The sequence below is a fragment of the Zootoca vivipara genome, chromosome 3, assembly GCF_963506605.1.
Source record: "Zootoca vivipara chromosome 3, rZooViv1.1, whole genome shotgun sequence".
In the NCBI taxonomy this organism is placed as follows: domain Eukaryota; kingdom Metazoa; phylum Chordata; class Lepidosauria; order Squamata; family Lacertidae; genus Zootoca; species Zootoca vivipara.
In genome coordinates this window covers 8,024,822-8,046,455 of record NC_083278.1, presented here as the reverse complement: position 1 = coordinate 8,046,455, position 21,634 = coordinate 8,024,822, and the positions used below count along the sequence as shown (strand labels likewise).

The 21,634-nt window shown below is 43.5% G+C and overlaps 1 protein-coding gene and 1 long non-coding RNA gene across 4 annotated transcripts; one reads left to right on the top strand and one right to left on the bottom strand.

Moving 5' to 3' along the window:
* The first annotated feature begins 232 nt into the window (after positions 1-232).
* LOC118082572 (uncharacterized) lies at positions 233-18,799 on the top strand. 3 transcript variants are annotated; one of them, XR_009557288.1, is made up of 4 exons: positions 233-345; positions 13,945-14,059; positions 15,591-15,681; positions 18,661-18,798. It is a non-coding gene; the product is annotated as an uncharacterized LOC118082572 (long non-coding RNA). The 3 variants fall into 3 exon arrangements; XR_009557287.1 differs by having other exon boundaries at positions 244-396; XR_004692279.2 differs by lacking the exon at positions 15,591-15,681 and having other exon boundaries at positions 244-396; positions 18,661-18,799.
* Positions 2,341-21,626, bottom strand: LOC118082571 (N(4)-(Beta-N-acetylglucosaminyl)-L-asparaginase). The gene is made up of 10 exons (XM_035110271.2): positions 21,422-21,626; positions 19,604-19,742; positions 18,608-18,764; positions 17,677-17,722; positions 13,781-13,819; positions 13,216-13,304; positions 11,182-11,197; positions 9,049-9,116; positions 7,085-7,189; positions 2,341-6,837 (listed from the first exon to the last, which is right to left on the bottom strand). Exons 1-10 carry the CDS (start codon positions 21,609-21,611, stop codon positions 6,745-6,747), a joined length of 942 nt encoding a protein of 313 aa, XP_034966162.2. The 5' UTR covers positions 21,612-21,626; the 3' UTR covers positions 2,341-6,744.
* Between the last annotated feature and the right edge of the window lie 8 nt (positions 21,627-21,634).

Here is a 21,634-nt window from a genome sequence, read left to right as displayed (position 1 = left end):
CAGTTTCCCGGCGGCGCCCTCGGCACAGCCGGCGCGTGCGCGGTTCGGGTCGCCTGTCTCCCCCGCTGCTTCCCGGTTGACTCAACTCCGATGTTCTGGTAGCGGATTGGCTGGCGGGCTCGGCCGGCCGGGTTAACGTCAGCAAGGAAACGTGGCAGCTCGGGCGAGCCGTTGACCTCGCCGGACGGGAGGGTTGGAGGGGGCGGGGACTGGCAGCTTATGTGGGCGGAGCCACGCTGGCAGGCGGAGGGCGGAATTGGAACTGAGGAGACTCTTGGGGCAAAGTTACCTCTGGCCCCTGATCCGAGTCCCAGAACAGCAGGGCCGGCCCACCCATGAGGCAAGGTGAGGAGGCCGCCTCAGGTGGCAGGGTCTACAGGAGCGGCAGATCCTGGTGTAGGTCTTCATTCTCTTCCCTCCCCCCTGGCTCCTGTAGATCTTTCCTCAGCCCTTCTTCCCTGACTGGGGGAATGGGCAAAATTTTGTGGTTTGTCTCCGGTACCAAAATGTCTAGGGCCGGCCTTGCTGGAACATAGACAGGGAGCTGTCCTATACCACCCACCCTGTGGAACGCCCTCCCACCAGATGTCAAAGAAATAAACAACTATCTGACTTTTACAAGACATCTGAAGGCAGTCCTGTTTAGGGAAGCTTTTGATATTAGATGAATCATTGTATTTTAGTATTTTGCTGGAAGCCACCCAGAGTGGCAGGGGAAACCCAGCCAGATGGACAGGGTATAAATAATTTATTATTATTATTGTTGTTGTTGTTATACCGAGTCAAGCCCATTGATCCATGTACCTCAGTATTGTCTACACTGACTGGCAGCAATAGCTCTCCAAGCTTCCAGGCAGGGAGCCTCTCTGGGGATTGAACCAAAGACCTTCTACTCGCACGGCAGATGCTCTTCCACACTCTGAGCTATGGTCCCTCTCCCCATTTATCTGCTATGCCATTGGTTTGTTTAAGGGGGCACAACATCACATTGCTACAAAGATATCAAGTGATGCTTAGCGATTCCAGAAGCTGCAGGTGGCGAGGTTCATATTGGACTGTGTAATGAAATATTACTATCTAAAATAGTAGCAAAATCACACTTTTCCTGATTTTCCTATGTAATAGCAGAGGTGGACCACGTGATCCTTGGTGTGAGAATGGGGGTGTTACAAATACACAAGTGTCTCTTTTCTCATCTGTGAAATATTGCTGAGTACAGAAAGTAACTTGGAAACAACCATCTGATTGAGAGATGGGAGGCCCACTGCTATAAAACAGACATCCTGTCAAAACACTGCTCTCTAAAAGCCGCATCAAAACTCAACCAGACACAATTCCTACTAGCAGCCACCAGAAGTTCTGTGCAGAAAAATAACTCTGGTGTGTGTTCGTTAATACAGTGGTACCTCAGTTTACGAACTGAATCTGTTCCGGAAGGCCGTTCTTAAACCAAAACTGTTCTTAAACCGAGGCACGCTTTCCCTAATTAGGCCTCCCGCTGCCAGTGCCCTTCCACTGTTCGGATTCTGTTCTTAGACTTAGGTAAATTTCTTAAACCAAGACACTATTTCTGGTTTTGCGGAGTTTGTAAACCAATTTGTTCTTAAACTGAGGTACCACTGTATGTGTTGGGCTCAGAACAAGGTTTCCATGGAGACTACAAAGTCCCGAGTTGAACTAGAAGCACTCTTGCCATGGGCATTTCTTCTGTTTATTATTTTTGTTATCATACATTTATTTGTACTCACATTTTCCACTGATGGGAATGAAGGCAGCTTACATATAAAAATGAGAACCATTAAAAAAAGAGAAAAAGCCACCATTAAAAACAATTAAACATTGATAGAAGTAAAACTATATACATAAACAAAATCTATTAAAACAACACAAAGAATTAAAATTAAAATTGTATGGCCCCAGCCCTTTCATTTAAAAAAGTTAGTTTCTGAAAGTCTAACGGCCTCGGTCCGGTATACCTGAAGGAGCGTCTCCACCCCCATCGTTCTGCCCGGACACTGAGGTCCAGCTCCGAGGGCCTTCTGGCGGTTCCCTCATTACGAGAAGCCAAGTTACAGGGAACCAGGCAGAGGGCCTTCTCAGTAGTGGCACCCACCCTGTGGAATGCCCTCCCACTAGAGGTCAAAGAGAACAATTACCAGACCTTTAGAAGGCATCTCAAGGCAGCCCTGTTTAGGGAAGCTTTTAATGTTTGATGGATTTCTGTATTTTAGAATTTCTGTTTTTTTGGAAGCCGCCCAGAGTGGCTGGGGGAACCCGGCCAGATGGGCGGGGTATAAATAATAAATTATTATTATTATTATTATTATTATTATTAAGTCTGTTGGAAGAAAAAAAGTCTTCACCTGCTGGTGGAAGCCAGACTAGCTTCTCTAGAGAGGAACTTCCAAAGTTGTTTGAGTTGTTGGAAGTCACTGTTTTGTATGCTCTGCAATGTTTAATTTTTTAATGTAAATGTTTTCTGTTCAAAATACGACGACATTGATGTAGAATTGTAGCGAATGCTGCATATTGCTCAGTATTTGCAGTGTGTGTCATAGCTAAAACCATGGGAGGTGCTCAGCCTGATCTCACATTCATAGGATGGGGTAAAAGCAAATGGACAACTGAAACGAATTACCGTAACAATAGTTAGCAGATTCTGGTACCAATACCAAATACTTCAAACCCTGTCCATACTGACACAATGATAAGTGGTCAGAGCACCAAACAGTAGGAAGCCAGAATTAGCTATTAAGAGGAACAAAGAAGTAGGGGTGGGAAGGGAGATGATAAATATTTGGCTTACAGTTGTTTTCTGTCTCGAGTATCTGTTGCAAAATAAGAGATAATCTTCTCATGTCCCCTTGAGGGACACATACAACTTTGAGCATGCATGCACATGTATGCGCATAGCAAAAGAACCCTCTTACACCTGGAACTTGTGTGCGCAGGAAGGTGGATCCAGCAAGTCTCTCTATCAGAAAACAATTGTGTAGATCAGGGGTCCCCAAACTTACTGCGCTTTGGGCCGGTGCCCGAAGCGCCGATCGCGCGGCGGGCTAGAGGGTGGGGGAGCGCGCGGCCATACGCATGCGCACACACTATTTCTGGCGCACTTCCGGGTCACTGGAGCACCGGAAATAGCTTGTGCACATTCACATGGGCCTTCTTCGACTCAGACGTGCGCCGGAAATGACGCTTGCGCATGCGCACAAGCTATTTCCCGTGCTCCGGAGACCCGGAAGTGGGCCACCGCACCGGGTCGGTAAGAGCAGGCGGCAGCAGCAGGTGGCGGGGGTTGCTGCGTATCCGGCCCGCGGGCCATAGTCTGGGAACCCCTGGTGTAGATGTTTCCTACACAATTTTATTTCTAAATTTTGCATTTTATTCATTGTCAGCGTATGGTACAATGAAAAGCTGAACTTAAAAAGCAGTTATCTGAATTGGAAGATAACTCCTTGCTCCGCAAACAAGTCAGCAAAAGGATTTGGGTGGTCGTGAATGTAATTATAACGTTCAGACATCTCATATTAGACTAGTGCTCTCATGTTATATCTCCAAAGATGTTTTAAAACTGGTTAAAGAAATGGTTGTGGACCAAAAGGTAACAGCAATCCTGTTGTAAAGAACAAAAGCAGTGTCCAAATGATAAAGGCAGCCCATTATTATCAGCAGCCCATATTTCCACTGAGATGGCAAGCTGTGATTATATCCTAAAATGTCAATGTATTCTTATCTTCACCCTTTTTTGCAGGCAGAATGTTTTTGTTTTCTGTAGATAGTCTCTCCAGGCTGGTCACAGATCAGGAAGAGAACCTGGAAGAGATTAAACTAACTCATGGGTCGCATCCAGTTTCCATGGACTTTTTTCCAAATGCAATCGTTGTCTGCATCATGTGAGAAGGGGATTTTTTAGCATAATGGCAGAAGCTTCTAAGACAGGGACCCCAAACTATGTCCCGGGGGCCAGATGTGGCCCGCGCGAGCCAATTGTGGGGCCCCCGCCGCCCACTCTTATCGGCGCGCCGCGGTGCAGTTGCCCATCTTTGGGTTGGCGCGGCGCCAGAAATAGATTGTGCTATTTCTGGTGTTGCACCACCCTGGAAGTGCACCGGAAATGACGTCTGTGCATGCAGAAGCCATTTCCGGTGCCACGCCAGAAAAAGCAAGTGCGCGCACGTATGGGAACGCGTTCCCCTGCCCTCTGGCGCGCTGCGCGATCAGTGCCGGAGGAACCGGCCCGAAGCCGGGTAAGTTTGGGGACCCCTGTTCTAAGATGCCCACTCATTCTATGCTGGGAGCAGCAACACAAATATTGCTTTAGGCCTGCCAAGTGTGCTTCCCAGGGCCAAAAGTTCATTTTGTGCAAGAACAAGTGCCTCCCCGATTAGAAGCCACACAGAACCTTGCATACTGCTTTTTAACTTAGTAGTGCCACCTTTATCTTCCAGCATGGCAGGAACCCCTACTGGAACAAAATAAGAGGGGAGGGGACATTTAGCAACCAGCCTGGGGTTGGGATAACCGGTTTACTGCAGCTGATGTTCTATTGTTACTCTACCATATCACTTCAGAACTAGGTCTAGAACTCATTTAAAGTTGTGCCACTGAGGATATGTCAGTGCTCTAGAGTAGTACAAGGTGTGTCACTGACATGTTCTTCCCCTGTGCTGTGTATTATGACTAAATGACCCCTGGGGTCCCTTCCAACTCTACAATTCTTTGAGTCTATGAAGAGGTGTCACAGGTACCTTCACAATATGTATGCTTCTCCAACAGCTATTACTTTACTTATTACTTTAATAAGGCATGGTTATTGCAAATTTGCTACAAAACGTTAGACGTTTTGCCTACCACGGCAGTTGACTGCCTCCAGTGTGGCAGGACTATCAGTGCCAGTACCAAAGGTCGAAAATCTGCACTGATTTGTGCAACTTCTGTGAAATCAACAGCACACAGAACTTTGTCACTGTGATGTACAGAAGTAACAGTTATCAGTAATAAAATATGACATGTTTCTGCTCTATGCATCCTGGAGCGACTTTTTTTTTTAAGCCTGGACAAAGCATGTATAACTTAAAGCATGTATAGTTTTATTGAAAAGGCTTTCCCTTAATAAATACAGCACTAGCTTTTATTTACTCCCGAGAGTGAACCTGTGATGTCTGTATGTAATGTGAAAATATGGCATTTTTTGCAGGTTTTTTTCTTTGCATTTTTAATTAATATTAGACACAAGGGAGCATTATACATTTACAAAAATACTCTCTGGGAAACACAGTGTAAGCATATTATGAAAGTTGTTTGTTTGTTTTTTAAAGCAGAACTCCACCCCCCTTAATATATCTATGGTCTTACCATCTTCTTCCATGAGTGGAGCTATTGTGGCTAATTTCCAAATGCCACCTCATAACTGAAGCTGCTATTTGTCCTAGGAGAGAAGCTGTCATTGGTGTTAATGGCAGTTTTCTTCCTGGAATGAACAGCAGCAGGTGGGTGTGATTTCGTAATGATCACAGCAGAGGGGAGAAAAGAGTTAAAATCCTCCTCTCAGTTCAAAGTCTTTCTTCTCTCTCATGCCACACAGTGTCATGGAGTGGCTGGACCCAGATGAATGGTGGGAGGCAGCAGCAGCTGGGGAATTGCCAGGGGAATACAGCTCAGAGCCGTGGGACAACAATGAGTGATCAGAGGGAGAAGAGGGGCAAACCTGGGAGGAGGTGTCAGAAGCTGAAGAGGTAACAAGGTTTAGTGAGGAAGAAGAGGCTGTGGCAGAGAGCAGTCCAGAAGCAGGAGAGGTGTGTGTCAAGAGGCAGAGTGGAGGCAGATTGCTGAAGAAGCCAGGAAGTCTATCCCTCCTGTTGCGACCAGCTCCCCTCTGACCTGGTCTCCTAGAACACCCTGAGCAAGCCTAGTTTTCTCTAATAAAGAGTTCTAATAGAGAGTTAACTTCATGTACTTTGTGTGAGTTATTGCTGGCTGGCTCCCTGACATACATGGTATAAAGATGAACAGTAACTGCACATTTTAATGTATTGTCCAGCTTGGCCCTAACAAATCAGAGTTTCTTGATTACCGTATATTCCGGCGTATAAGACTACTGGGCGTGTAAGACAACCCCCAACTTTTCCAGGTAAAATATAGTGGTACCTCGGTTTATGAACACAATTGGTTCCGGAAGTCTGTTCATAAACTGAAGCGTTCATAAACTGAAGCGAACTTTCCCATTGAAAGTAATGGAAAGTGGATTAATCCGTTCCAGACGGGTCCGCGGAGTACTCAACCTGAAGTGTACTTAACCCGAAGCATGGGTGTAATTGGTTCTGGAAGTCTGTTCATAAACTGAAGCGAACTTTCCCATTGAAAGTAATGGAAAGTGAATTAATCCGTTCCAGATGGGTCCGCGGCGTTCGTAAACCGAAAATTTGTAAACCGAGGTGTTCATAAACCGAGGTTCCACTGTATAGAGTTTGGGAAATACGACCCGGCGTATAAGACAACCCCCTGGTTGAGAAGATTTTCCTGGGTTAAAAAGTAGTCTTATACGCAGGAATATGCAGTAGGTATAGGCTGAAGCTCTCATATACCCATAGTTCAGACCTTCTGAAGAAAAATCTCAATTTAGATTCCCCTCCCCAATACTTTACACAAGAAAAGGAAACTTCACAAGATAAAGGTGGATGTGACTCTGAACCTGGGCGCACGTGGTACAGAATAATTTTTTCCTTGATCCTTTCACAGTTGTTAGCATTGTTGCATCAATTCTTCTACAGAGTCCTTTCCCTGTGACCAGACGCAGTATGGGAATGGCATTGACGAAGCAGCTCCAACTTCTCCCTAAACATTAGAAATCCACAAGGAAAAAAAAAGATGAATAAATTAGGATTCATTAATATCCCATTCGATTTGCCTCATTTATTATTGCAGCAACTCCCATCTTACCATTTTGTCCATTTTGTCATAATAAAGGCTAACTTACTACATTATCCCATATGTAGGATATACGATGAAAGGTAAATAGGAACATAGTTATCATAGCCATGATCAACCAAGAAAACATGGGAAACCACGTGCCTTTGCGTACCTTCATATTCATTGCAATTAATCCAAGTTCAAACATATTTTCCTTTCCTGTTCGTTGGAGGATATCCTGGACAACAGTCTGGCATGCATCCATAGGAGACAAGCCCTGAAAGATAAACAAAACCTAAAACAAGTTTCTTTAGCCACTCATTTCTATTCTGTGTATCTAAGCAAGTTTTAATTCCTGCCCTCTCAATGCTGCTTACATTGACCAACAGACCGAGATGTAAAAGCAGATGCACATTGCTCTTCATTTCATCTGTTTATACATTACCGTGTTTCTCCGAAAATAAGACACGTCTTATATTTATTTTTCCTCCAAAAAAACACACCACGGCTTATTTTCAGGGGATGTCTTTGCTGACTTTGCCTTTGCCTTGCTGACTTTGCCGCGCACTGTTGCCTTTGCCGGCTCTCGCTGGGTCAGGGCTCGGCCCAGCACGCTGCTGCCTTTGCCAGCTCCCGTTCACCCGGAGCTCGGCGCAGCACAGCTGCTGCGTTTACCGGCTCTTGCTGGGCTTTGGCGGCTCCCGCGGGGCTGGAGCGCGGCGCTGCTGGGTTTGCCGGCTCCCGTTCACTCAGAGCTCGGCGCAGCACAGCTGCTGCGTTTACCGGCTCTTTCTGGGTTGGAGCTCGGCGCGGAGCGCGCTGTGGGCTTTGGCGGCTCCCGCGGGGCTGGAGCGCGGCGCTGCTGGGTTTGCCGGCTCCCGAAGGGTCGGGGATCGGCGCAGCGCCGCTGTTGGCGGCTCCCGCGGGGCTGGAGCGCGGCGCTGCTGGGTTTGCCGGCTCCCGAAGGGTCGGGGATCGGCGCAGCGCCGCTGTTGGCTGTTGGTGGCTCCCGCGGGGCTGGAGCGCGGCGCTGCTGTGCTTGCCGGCTCCCGTTCACTCGTTTACCGGCTCTTGCTGGGCTGGAGCTGGGTCAGGGCTCTGCGTGGTGCGAGCTGCGGGTCGCGCAGGGTCCTGCTAGGGTAGTCCGAGGCTCTGCACAGCACGTGCTGCAGCTTCTCCCGGCTCCCGGTCCTTTTGCGCTCCACGTGGGCATCCGCTTCCAGCTAGGACAGGAATCTTCCTTTTCCTGTTCCTTACGGAAGCGCCATTCAGCACGGTACGGTAGGTACCGGTCCCCCCCCCAACACACCTTATTTTCGGGGGATGTCTTATATTTTTTGAGCTTTAAAAGATCGTGCCATGGCTTATTTTAGAGGCACGTCTTATTTTAGGAGAAACACGGTAAATCACACAGTACACTGCAAGGCATAATTTGGACTGTTCAACAGAGGACAACGTGACGATTACAACTCTGCAGAAAATGCCACAAGAGCATTCTGTGGCAATTTCATTTATCAGGAGCATGTGCCAGGATTTATTTGTGCAAGAAGAATTCTTATATTAGAACTCAAATCCTTATCGCAGAATTGTGCTGCTGATCAATGGATTGCCACCACGTCTAACAAATTGGTGAAACGTGTCTAGTCCCTCTATGATTGGTTTGCAGGACTGGTCTTGTATTAAGAGGGCTGGGTAAAAGTTTTAACAGGGCTGTTATAGTTTAACAGGGCAAGCTTCCATGAACAGACAAGGGACAGAATGTTTTACATATAAAGTGCTAGAATCTAGATTGCATCCTCCTCTTCAGCACTCTGTACTCAACTTTAACTGGCTAACTTTGACTACTGATGTTTTCAGCTTCTGCCTACCATTTGGCCTTTCTTTCTGCTCTTTTCAATCACCTGTGTCAGAGGTATGTTCCTTGAAAGGGACTGTTGCCCCAAGCAATTTCTTTAGAGAGTCTACACCGCCCTCTTCTCTAGCAGAAGGCTTCAATCATTTCTAGTCAACACATTATAGTTGAAAACCACTTCTCTTTCCCTTACTAGCTAGTCTCTCTTCCTCTCCTCTCTCCCAGTGATGTTCTTAATGATAGTGCTTCAAAATACGCATACTTGAGACCCACTGATGACATACCTGTTTCATTAACAGGGCTGCATGAAAACAAGGACAGAAACACATAATCTTGTCTCCATCACCAGTAGCTGATGGGTTAAAAAAAGATGTACTTGTGAATAATTGTTAACTTCTGGAAATAAAACAGAATTGCAATGCATCTATATACAAATCACTCCTCTTCTATCATACATTGTTGGAGTAGGACACGGACAGTGTTGTCTGGTTTCAGTGAATAATACCAACAGAGAAACACTTTGACTAGACTGTTCCCAAAGTATATTTTCTTGTATTGTCTTGGATGTACAGTAGTATCTTGTATCACAATGGCAAAAATCACCTCCAGTTAGAGAAATTTTACAAATGCTTTTAGGAAATAGTGGCTGAGGTTGCAATCCAAGGCAAACTTAGGTAGAAGCAACATTAACTAAAATGAGGCTTACTTCTGAGTAAACAAGAATAGGATTGCAGTTTAAGGCTGCAAACCTACACACACTATGGTAAATCCTGCTGAACTCAATGGTGCTTATAGCAGAGACATACAGGATTGCAATGTAAAAGATTTATGTGACTGTGTGGTTGATGAGTAATGTTGGGGGGGCTAGCAACACTCAGCCATGAAACTCACAGGCCAGTCACTCACTCTCAGCCTAACTTACCTCACAACCTTATTGTGAGGATAAAATAGGGAGGAGGACTCCTATGTAAACCACCTTGAAGTCCTTGAGGAAAAGGGGGATATAAATGTAATAAATAACAAACAGATCACATTTGCAATTATGGCTGGGATACATTTTTTTTGGCAATAAACATTTGTACATGATCCTCATTCATCCCTCAAAACGCTTTAGGTGAATGTTTATTTCTAAGGACTAAAAAAGCCAAACAGTTCTTAACAGTTATCCAAGCAGCTTGGAAACAGGTGTGGCAGTTTTGCTAAGCCCTTGCTAGAGCAACAGAAAATACTAGCATTAGCATAACAAGGTTAGTGCATGAGATTGGCAGTGGAATTTGGTGTTTCCTGCTTGGCAGGGGGTTGGACTGGATGGCCTTTGTGGTCTTTCAACTGTATGATTCTATGATTAGGATAGGTGTTTTTTTAAAAAATATTAAAGGAAAGAGGCTACAGGGTACTCCTATTTTAATTAGTCAAGGTATGGAATTGTAACCAGCTATGTGCAGGGGAACCAATAAGCCTACATATTTCAGGTCTCTCCCTCTTTTTTGGAGGGGAGGACTAATGTTTCCTGCGATTGTCAACAGATATTGCTGCAATAATGATTTCTTCAACATTCCAGTTTCCCTTTGCCTGACTTCAAGGGCATGGCAAAGCTATAGGAAACTGCCTTGCGCAGACTTCAAATGGACAGATCTGTCCATTTTTCTAATCTGAAATTCGGTTCTCAACATTTCCAAATGAGTTTGCAATTTTTTTTCTTAAAAAAGTCCTCATGAAAATTAATCCTAATACAGTGGTACCTCGACTTATGAAGGCGATCCGTTCCGCGGCGCTCTTCGTAAGTCAAAACCTTTGGATGTCGAAGCGTCCATTTTGCGCATGTGCGAAGTGCGATTTTGCGCTTCTGCGCATACCGCGCGTGCCGCTTCTGTGCAGGCGCAGACCGCGCACGCGGCAAAAATACTTCTGGGTTTGCCGACTTCGTAAGTCGAAACCTTCGGAAGTCGAGGCATTTGGAAGTCGAGGTACCACTGTACACACATACTTGCAAACTAGTTTCCCCTAATATAATGCAATACATACATACATACATACATACATACATACATACATACATACATACATATACTTCATATGCACACTTTAGATGTATTTTATATGTGGGTGGCACTGTGGTCTAAACCACTGAGCCTAGGGCTTGCCAATTGGAAGGTCAGCGATTCGACTCCCTATGACGGGGTGAGCTCCCGTTGCTCGGTCCCAGATCCTGCCAACCTAGCAGTTCGAAAGCACGTCAAAGTGCAAGTAGATAAACAGGTACTGCTCCGGCAGGATAAACTCTAAAAGAACCTGGAGTAAAAATTAACATCAAGGACGTTAACTGGTTCATGGGAGATTTCAACTCTAGATATGCATCAATGTATTTAAACATAAACAGGTACGCAAATCTTTAAATTATTACTACTAATACATACCTACTGCAGCTCCTACCTAGAAAGAAAGAAATATATAACTTTAGAAGTAGCATGATCTGGATTAATTATTCTCAGAGGCATAAATAAATTGACAGCACAATTCTAACTCCCTGATCAGCATGGCTGGGAAAGGTAAGAATTAGGTGGAGGTGTCCCTCCGCTGGCAGGCGAGCTCCACTGCAACAGATGCCCCTGTTGCGCCCACTGAAAGTGTAGATGGTTGAGAAGCTACTGCCAGCAGTAGCCAGTGTAAGGCACAGTAACGGGAGAGGGGAAAGCAGGGGAAAGCTACCTCTTTATCCTGTCCAGGCAAGGGCCCACTCCAAGCCCCTTGGTTACTCCAGTCTGGAGCTGGTGTAGCAAAATAATAAGAACAAAAAATGTTCCCCTTCTACTCTGGTTGCTGTGAGTAACAGGGCTTGGGATGCAATGGTGGCTCCACTGCTTCCCAACCACATTTAGGGTTGCTATTATTATTATTATTATTAATCACTCAGCTTGCAGACAGACCTCCACATTTCAAAAAGGACAATAGGTCTTCATGTTGCAAAATGTTGCCTTTTCCACCATCTTAAAGAGAAGGAACTTCATATAAATAAGATGGGGAAAAACACTTAATAGGTTGCAATTAACCAGCATATTCCTTCTGAGCACAATCACAGAATTGTAGAGTTGTGTCATCTAGTCAATTCCCCTGCAATGCGGGAATCCCAGCTCAAGCATCCATGCCAGGTGGTCATCCAACCTCTGCATAAAAAAATCCAAGGAAGGAGAGTCCACAACCTCTACAGAGAGACCAGGTGTGTGATCTAAAAAAAGAGGAATTATCACTTCTCTCACAGGGAAAATTTTTCATCCTTTTTTGTTTATTCACAGTACTCTATTTACATTTATGCAAATTGTGTCCATGGTTTAATGAAACTGAGCAAAAGACAACAACATGCAAAATGTTCAGAGTGGTTTTGAAACTAACCAGGTGTCACATATTTGTTTTGTTGTCGAGTAAATGCAACTGGCTTCCACTTCTACAAAGTCATCCTAAAGAATGGCAATGGATGGAAACCATTTTGGTTGTTAAGGCCTCTGACCAGAGAGTAAGCCCCAGTGACCACAGTAAGACTTACGTTTCAGTAAAGATTCAAAGGATTGTGTGGCAAGGCTCTTTCCCACCTTGAACTGTTTTCTATACTTGTGTGTTTTTAGTAACTATATTTCTTTAATGAAATATGTATACCGCCCATCATCCAAAGATCACAGGGAAGTTCACAACACAAAAATACGAAACACATAATAAAATAAAAGCAAAAGAAGCCAATAACCCTTCCTTCCACAGACACATTTAAATGAATAGTAATATTAATCAGCCAAATGCCTGGTTGAAGAGAAACTTCTGAATATTTGTGTTTCAATACACTTCTTAATTAGAGGGACCCAGGTGCGCTGTGGGTTAAACCACAGAGCCTAGGGCTTGCTGATCAGAAGGTTGGCGGTTCGAATCCCCGTGACGGGGTGAGCTCCCGTTGCTCGGTCCCTGCTCCTGCCAACCTAGCAGTTCGAAAGCACGTCAAAATGCAAGTAGATAAATAGGTACCGCTCCAAGCGGAAAGGTAAACAGCATTTCCATGCACTGCTCTGGTTCGCCAGAAGCGGCTTAGTCATGCTAGCAACATGACCTGGAAGCTGTATGCCAGCTCCCTCGGCTAATAGAGCGAGATGAGCGCCGCAACCCCAGAGTCGGTCACGACTGGACCTAATGGTCAGGGGTCCCTTTACTTTTACCTTTACCGTTAATGCCTCCACAATTACAAAAAGAAGAAGACCCAGGGGTCCCTTTACCTTTCTTAATTATAACAAAATGAGTATTACTAACTGTTCCAGAGATACCTGTGTGATCACATAACTATTGCTGACAGTGGAGTGGGAAGTAGTGTTACTACTCAGCTTACTTTTTAGGAGTATTGTGGTTGACTGCTTGTTTGTAAATGCTGTATCCTACTGCCATTCCTTTGCTCCATACAATTTATCTTGGCATACCTCTTTATCAGCATACAGCCCACATCCCGGCATTGGAGAATCTCCCACTCTTCCTGGATATTTAAAAGGTGCTCCAGAAGTAGAAACCCCTAAACATTTTTTTTTCAAATCAGCAAAATATTGGTAGTTATTCTGATAGCAATAGAAGAATGGTTACATGAGATAGCTGAAATGATGGAGCTAACTAAATCATTATCTTTTATTCACTACAAACACACCTCACCATCTTTCATGCATTTGGTTTATATCCTCAGTGAAAAACTGTCAAATGACACAGATTCTCCGCTAACGAATTCTGCTGTAGTCACTGACTGTGAATGTTACACAGTGCTAACAACTGTAATCAAGCTCTATTTTTAAGGGTTCATAAATCTCCTGTAAATACTAACACAGATGGATATCTCTCATGACAGGTTCTGCTTCCTTCTCCCCTCCAATAAAGCCAGTGTATTATTTCCCTTCCTGTAAATGATGAGAAGACCTACACAGCTAACTAGCAGCAGTTGTATAACATAAGGCAGGGATGAAACTCATTATTTATTTGGTTTATGCTGCTCCGTCTTACCAACTGTTATATTTCCAAAGGTATCCAAGGCAATCAAACCTAATGAAAAGACAAAAATAGAAGAACAGAATTAACTTACCAAGCAACACTAGGAATATTGCTTCAAATAACAGTCTCTGTTAGCTACTGAAATTTTTATAACTTCCCCATTTTAAAAAATACAGGAATATTTATCTGAAATTTCCAAGACAACACAGTGAAACCCAGACGGCATCCTCATTTCATCCCAAGTCTTCTACACTGTCACCTTATAACTTAGAAAGGACTCTAATAATATGGGTGAGTGCACTGTAGAATTCAATATTGTTAAAAAAAAAACCAAGCATGTGGTTGTGATATCTGGAATAAAGAGAGATCCAGGTAAAAGAAGTATTGCATAAATTCTATACTAGTACACTTGTTAACCAACCCTTCCACTTTTAGAGGGTAGCCATGGGGAAAGTGGGAGCAGAGAAGTCTGCTTTTGATGCCCCTGATACATGCATTAACCCAGAACCATGTTTAACTAGTATCACTGTGATATATGATCTTAAAATTATCTGAACATTTTGATTATTTTGAGATTGTTTATATATACAGTACTCAGGCATATTGTACAGGTACTGAGTATCTGCCAGTGTAAACAATTACATTGGCTCCCAGTACGTTTCCGAGCACAATTCAAAGTGTTGGTGCTGACCTTTAAAGCCCTAAATGGCCTCGGTCCAGTATACCTGAAGGAGCGTCTCCACCTCCATCATTCTGCCTGGACACTGATGTCCAGCACCGAGGGCCTTCTGGCAGTTCCCTCGTTGCGAGAAGCCAAGTTGCAGGGAACTAGGCAGAGGGCCTTCTCAGTGGTGGCGCCTGCCCTGTGGAACGCCCTCCCAACAGATGTCAAAGAGAAAAACAACTACCAGATTTTTAGAAGACATCTGAAGGCAGCCCTGTTCAGGGAGGCTTTTAATGTTTAATAGATTATTGTGTTTTATTTTTCTGTTGGAAGCCGCCCAGAGTGGCTGGGGAAACTCAGCCAGATGGGTGGGGTATAAATAATAAATTATTATTATTATTATTATTATTGTTGTTGTTGTCATAATTTCTACTGAAACATCTTTTCAGACATCACTTTACATCTAGATGTCAAGCAACTGGATTTAGATTATCTTTCATTTTTTATATGCTGCCTAGCACACAATAACTGTTTGAGAGGCTAAACTTGGTGCTGTTTTAGAACTAGCAGAAATATCAAACCAAACACCAAATTTCCATGAGCCCTTGATGATTTTGGGAACATAACAATAGTTTGTGTTATAGAGCCATCATTATCTGCAGTATACCTGCTCTTTATTGTGCACGACTGCCTCTGGCCAAACTGGCCTTGCAGGTGTTTATAAGGCTTTAAGTTGCATTCTAGAAACAGCCAAAACAAGTCTCAAGAAATGTGGCACTGCTGAAAAAGAGAGCGCGGTAGTTTTGATGTGACTTTCATAGATGCCTATTGGACTGTCTTCATCCCAAGAAAAATGTTGCGTTTCTTCCATCCTAAATATGCAGTAGAACACTTTTGGAACAAAGTCGTTGTTTTTAAATCTAAAGTATTTATCAATATACAGCTTTTGAGGTCTTTAAAAAGAAAAGTTCCAACGTTTCCCAGAGAGAAATTTAATAGAATCTTCTGTTTCTATGGAAGACAGCAGCGCCAAATGAATTGAGAAAGGGTTCCCTGAAAGTTCAAAGCGGCTACAATAGGAAAACACAGCCTAAGATACTTCTCTTCTCCCACCTCTCCTATTCATTACATTAATAGTGATGACTCTTTCAATCCTAGATCAGGACTTGTGCCACATCTTAACAATAAAGGGAAAATGGTAGCTGTTCCATAGAAATGTTTGTGTGCTGCTAGCTTCACCACTTCTGTTGTGAGTATCTAACATTGGAATATGTAGGTAAACAGCGAATTTTTTTAAGAAGGTGGAAGATTTACCCTTAAATTAATTTTAAAAACCCTGTGATTCTACCTACTGTACTTGGGAGTGACACTGGACTCATTTTCAAACAAACTTGCATAGGATTGCAAGGCAACTGCGTACAGTTGTTCTGTCAACTGGATATTTACAATGTCACTTTGAGGCTGAAATCATTTACTCACTTACCTAGGAGTAAGACTCACTGAAATAAATGTGGCTTATTCTCCTCCTCCCCTTTTTTAAAATGTGGCTTATTCTGAGTAGACATGTATAGGATTGCACTATAAGGCTTGGATCCTATCCTAAGCACCCTTAGAGTCAATGCATTTATGTTGTCTCTTGTAATGGAGATGGTAGACACAATTGCTAGCATTGGAACAATTGCCAGGTGGTTTTCAATTATTTCAAGGCAGAAATTAAATACCTTTTCCTAGCCACCATTTCCTTTAAATTCAACCATAACAATTTTCTTATAGCTTTTATTAAGCCATAGCACCCTCCTGAAGCTGAAAAAAGAACAGGATGTACAAACTTTTGCAGGATACTGAATAGGGCAACATTTTCTGGAATGGAATGCCCAGTACTGCACTAGGCAGAAGAATTCCTAACCTAGATTTCTGTAGGCCCTCAAGTAAAAAGATCTAGCAATAAGTTCTATTTACTTCCTATTGGTTCCCTGGCCACTGAAGGTGAAGTTATTAGGATGAATTAGAGAGCATGCTATACTCCATGATCTCATGGCAGCTCCCTGAATTTTCTAGGCACGATGTCACTTATATGAAGCTTTCTTGATATTCTATGCATGCTAAAAAGGGGGCTACATTTAAACTAGAGATGTATGTCAGGCAGAAAAGAACCCATGAAACCCATGAACACTGTCATCTGAGAAAGACAACATCTATTTGCTGCAGTCTTCTGTACATGTTCACGTGTTCATTGAGACAGATGTGGATGCTGCTGTCATGCATGACACACTACATGAAGACCCACATGCTTGGATATATGGAAATGGAATATGTAGGAAATTACCATGCTGGAATCAGCCAAGATTGTTTCCAAAACTTAAGATTAATTCCTGTATTATTTCAGTCTGTAAAAGCTGCCAGATAATACATAAGAATTAATTAGCCACAGCATCTTATGTACAGTGGTACCTCGACTTACGAACGACTCGACAACCAAATTTTTCGACTTACAAATGGGGCAAATGGCTGCACGCTAACGACTTTCTCGACATCCGAATGGAAACCGCAGCGGTTTTAGATAGGGCTTTATCGACTTACGAATTTTTAGATGGGGGTCAATCAATCAATCAATATACTTTATTCGACCGATAGTCAGAACAAAAACATTTCTCAGTACAAAGATAAACATATAAAACTGAAGGCATCAGGGGGATACATAAAATATAAAAATATAAAACTGAAGACATCAGCGGGATACATAAAAATATAAAAATATAAAACTGAAGACATCAGCGGGATACATAAAAATATAAAAATATAAAACTGAGGGCATCAGCGGGATACATAAATGGGGTATTTTAGATGGGGGTTGCTTCGACTTATGAATTTTTCAGTTTCCAATGCATTCCTATAGGAAATCGCGTTTCCGATGGCACTTTTCGACTTACGAATTTTTTGAGCTACGAAGGTGCCTTCGGAACGGATTAAATTCGTAAGTCGAGGCACCACTGTACCAGTAAATTCTTGGTAGCATAAACATACAACTAGAAAATGACCATGACCCAGAAGCTATATGCCGGCTCCCTCGGCCAGTAAAGCGAGATGAGCGTGGCAACCCCAGTCGTCCACAACTGGACCTAATGGTCAGGGGTCCCTTTACTTTTACCTTTAGAAAATGGCACGTTAATGCCTCCACAATTACAAAAAGAAGATGACCCAGCTTGTCGCATAAAAGTGTTATTTTAATAAAAATATTACTTACCCAATGTATCATGTTTCTTCAAGCTCTTTCCCTTTTCTAAATATTCCTACAGAAAGGATAAGACTAGAATGAATTATGCTATCAAATGCCACCCATTTGTAATGATAGCTTTTTCTCCAAGTAAAAAATCTGTTAAGTAAGCAGAACATATCTTCTTATGTATAAGTAATATCCAGAAGTTGTATCTGAAACATAGTTTATTTCAAAGGATTAATCCTAGATTGTGTGTGGGTTCAGTGGGAGAAATTGTTGGGCTCTTCTGATCATTCTGGCAGCGCAAGCATTCTTGGCCTGCTAGACAGAACAATCTCCACTCTCCTCCTCCCCTGTGCTCTTCCACATGTTTTCCAAATACCCCAGAGCCGATTTTGGGGATGGGGGCACACAGGGGGGAAATGCTGATGGGATTCATTAGTTGAATTCTACTCTCAGTCTTGAGACTATTCTAAGGGCTGGCAACTCACAGCCCATGGCCACTGGCAGGGGTTTTCCAATACATTAAGAAGCTGCATAACTTCCCAGCTAGTTTCACGCCAGGTGAGATGAGGAAACGTTAACTTTAGAAAGGAGAAATAAGCAGAATTTCAATCTATTTTTCTCTCCTTTCCAAGCAACCCATAGCTGATCCTTCCTCAGCACAGTCAGCACGAACATATGCCATTGTCCATGCAGTTGTGAAGCACTTTGGCCAATAGAACATTAGTAGTCAGTTAATTTGAATTCTATTTCTGACTATCTGGTGCATGGCATTTTGAAAATGTCACATCGGGTGCCCCCTTTGTTGTGTGAAATGACTTCAATGAGACTTCTTGATGATTCATGAAAGTCAGGGGTGCTCAGAACATCCGCAAGGATATTTATTCCTAATGTGAATTATCCTACTACTGCATAAATGAATTCATATCACTAATGTTCCAAAGTAAAGCATTACCTGATAAGCTTCTGTACTCTGCTTACTCATCATACTTTGGTTATCTTCCACAGTGAAGCCTTGGTCTTTTGCAAAAGCCACAGCACCATCCCCAACCAGAAAACTGTGTGGAGTTTCTTCCATGACCTTACGTGCTACAGCGAGAGGAGTTCCAATTCTTTATCAGCAGAAAGAATATAATTTGAAAAGGGGTTTGTTCCATATATACTTTTAAAGAACTGAGTTCTATGGTTAAACGTAATGATAAAAATATGAAGAGCTAAACCATTGGGCTCTAAGAATTAAAAAGAATTCTGTGAAAAGCATACAGTGGTACCTCGTGTTACGTACTGTCCCCCTTACGAATGCTGCGGACTACGTGCTCTGCTAACCCGGAAGTAGATGCCCCTTGTTGCGACCTTTGCCCCGGGATGCAAGCGGAAGTCGTGCTTCGGCGGTGCAGCAGCAGCTGGAGGCACCATTAGAGAAAGCACGCCTCATGTTACGAGCGGTTTCCTGTTATGAACGGACCTCCGGAATGGATTAAGTACGTAACTGTTGGGAATTCCATTCCACCCTTGCTGCAGATGTGTGGGATTGTTACATGTCACATGTCTGTTTACATTCCAGCACAGATTGTTGGAGCTTCGTGACTGTATTGCTTTTGTGTTCTCTCTCTCCGAAAAGAATGACAGAGAGAAGCCATGTTTTCTTTGTCCTGATTTATGTACAATAAACGTAGCCAGATCTGTTGTGTGTTTACTCTGCTGAGTAATGTGTGCTCATTCATGCACAGCAGCGTGAGTTGTAGACACACATCGGAGGTGGATGACTGATGGATGTCCGCAGCGGCAAGGCTGAGAAGGGAGACGCTCCAGCTGGGGTCCGTCCAGCTGGCTTTCCATCCCACGGTTTCGACAGTAACATGAGGTACCACTGTAATTAAATAGGAATAATCTCACGAGTTTTTGGTGCCGGGCTGGTGACCTCTGACACATACCAAGGTATAATACATACCCATGCAAGGCTGCCACAGCTCCAAAACGCCCAGGTTGTCCTTCCATTATTGCTGCATCACATTGGATTATGCCCTGTTTATTTGGGTAGCCTCCCCGTCCTATTACAAAATGTCCTGTTTTCTCATCATTCTCAATATCTGAAAACATTTTTTTAAGAAAAAAGTGTTTTAAAACCTTTTATTTCTATAGCTATATCCTTCAGCACATTCAAAGCACATTTTCTCCCTCAAAGAATTCTGGGTACAGTACTATTGTTATGGATTGCTGGGAATTGTAACCTTGTGAGGGGAAAACTACAGCATCCAGAATTCTTTAACAGGAAAACGTCCCTAAGATTTCATATTAGCATTTGAACATTAGCATTCAAAGGTATCCAGTTTGCAACAATTAACCATTAATGTATGATTAACTGTGTGTGCTTCAATAAGCTATGTGTTTGTATTATTATTTTTGACTTGGTTGGAAAACAGTATTTTCCATGATGGACTGATATTAATGATAATACAGAACTATTGGTTAAAGGGCAATTAGTCCTGAATTCATCTCAGTTACATACAGTGCTTTTTTCTGGGTGTGTACCATTCATACACACAAAAGGAAGCAATTGTCACAAATACTGCATCCTTTCTATGTGGCAGTCATATTTGTGGTGCATCACCTTTACATATCTGCCATCTTTCTTTTGATCAGTTAGGTGGACAATATTGACATCTTATGACATTCATATGCCACCAGATATAGCATGAAACAGTAACCTTTTTAAGTAAGGTAAAGGTAAAGAACCCCTGGATGGTTAAGTCCTGTCAAACTCTACTATGGGCTGCGGCGCTCATCTCCATTTTCAGGTCGAGGGAGCAGGTGTTTGTCCGCAGACAGTTTTCTGGGTCATGTGGCCAGCAGGACTAAACCACTTCTGGCGCAATGGAATATCATGATGAAAGCCAGAGCACATGGAAATGCTGTTTACCTTTACCTAAGTTATATGTTAGCTACAGTCACAGTACTTTCACTGTTGGTATGCTGGCATATACATTTGGCTGGTTTTTTGTTGCAGAAACTGAGGGGGAGAGGTACCATAGCCAGTGTTGTTGTTTTTCTAGAAAAATAGGTGCTGGTACCCACCATGAAATTGTTGCAGTAAGTGCAACACTTTTTAACAACAACAAAAGAGCTGCTGGTACTACTTGGGGAAAAAGCACTGCCCATATGCATCTCTCCCATTGCATTGTTTTTTAGATCGTGGAAAAAAGTATTAAACCCTTTCAGATTGAAGCCTCAAGTCCCAAGCCTTGAGTCTCAAACGAAAGAAATGGACTACATATCCAAATTTCTCTCTGCCCATGCTTTACACTTAAGTCTTTGACATGTGAGATATCTATATTATCTATATAGCTCTATTTGGGCCCACCCTGCTATTCCGATAGTAAATTTTTAAAAGCTGGTTTTGATATTGTTGTAACCCGCACTGCGTTGCAAGGGGGTGGGCAAGAAATCCAATAAATCATATGATTGTAGTGAACCCCAGCATCTACAGCAGGCATCGCCAACCTGAGGCCCTCCTGATGTTTTGGCCTACAACTCCCATGATTCCTAGCTAACAGGACCTGTGGTCAGGGATGATGGGAATTGTAGTCCAAAACATCTGGAGGGCCGAAGGTTGGGGGTGCCTTATCTACAGCTGCCTCACTCTGCCTCATCGGAGGGCTGGCCCTGGAACGTCGCCCGTTGCTAGGCAGCGGAAGGGTTTTTTTGGTCGTTGGTTTTTTTACTCAGCCTTCCCTCCTTCACATTAATTATCCTTCTCCTCCGTCACTACCTGCCATGGCCTCCTGGAGGCAGCCGGTCGCTAAGCCCCCCTCGAGCAGCAGCTGCCTCATCCTCTCCACGGCAGGTCGCGAAAAGGCCCAGGTTCCCGCGGCAGCTGCCATGACGACGCCCGAACGCGGGGCGGGGGCTTCGAGGTCTTTGGGAGGCTCTGATTGGGCGGCCGGCAGCCTGTCAGTCATGGCGGGGTCGAACGAGGAGAGGG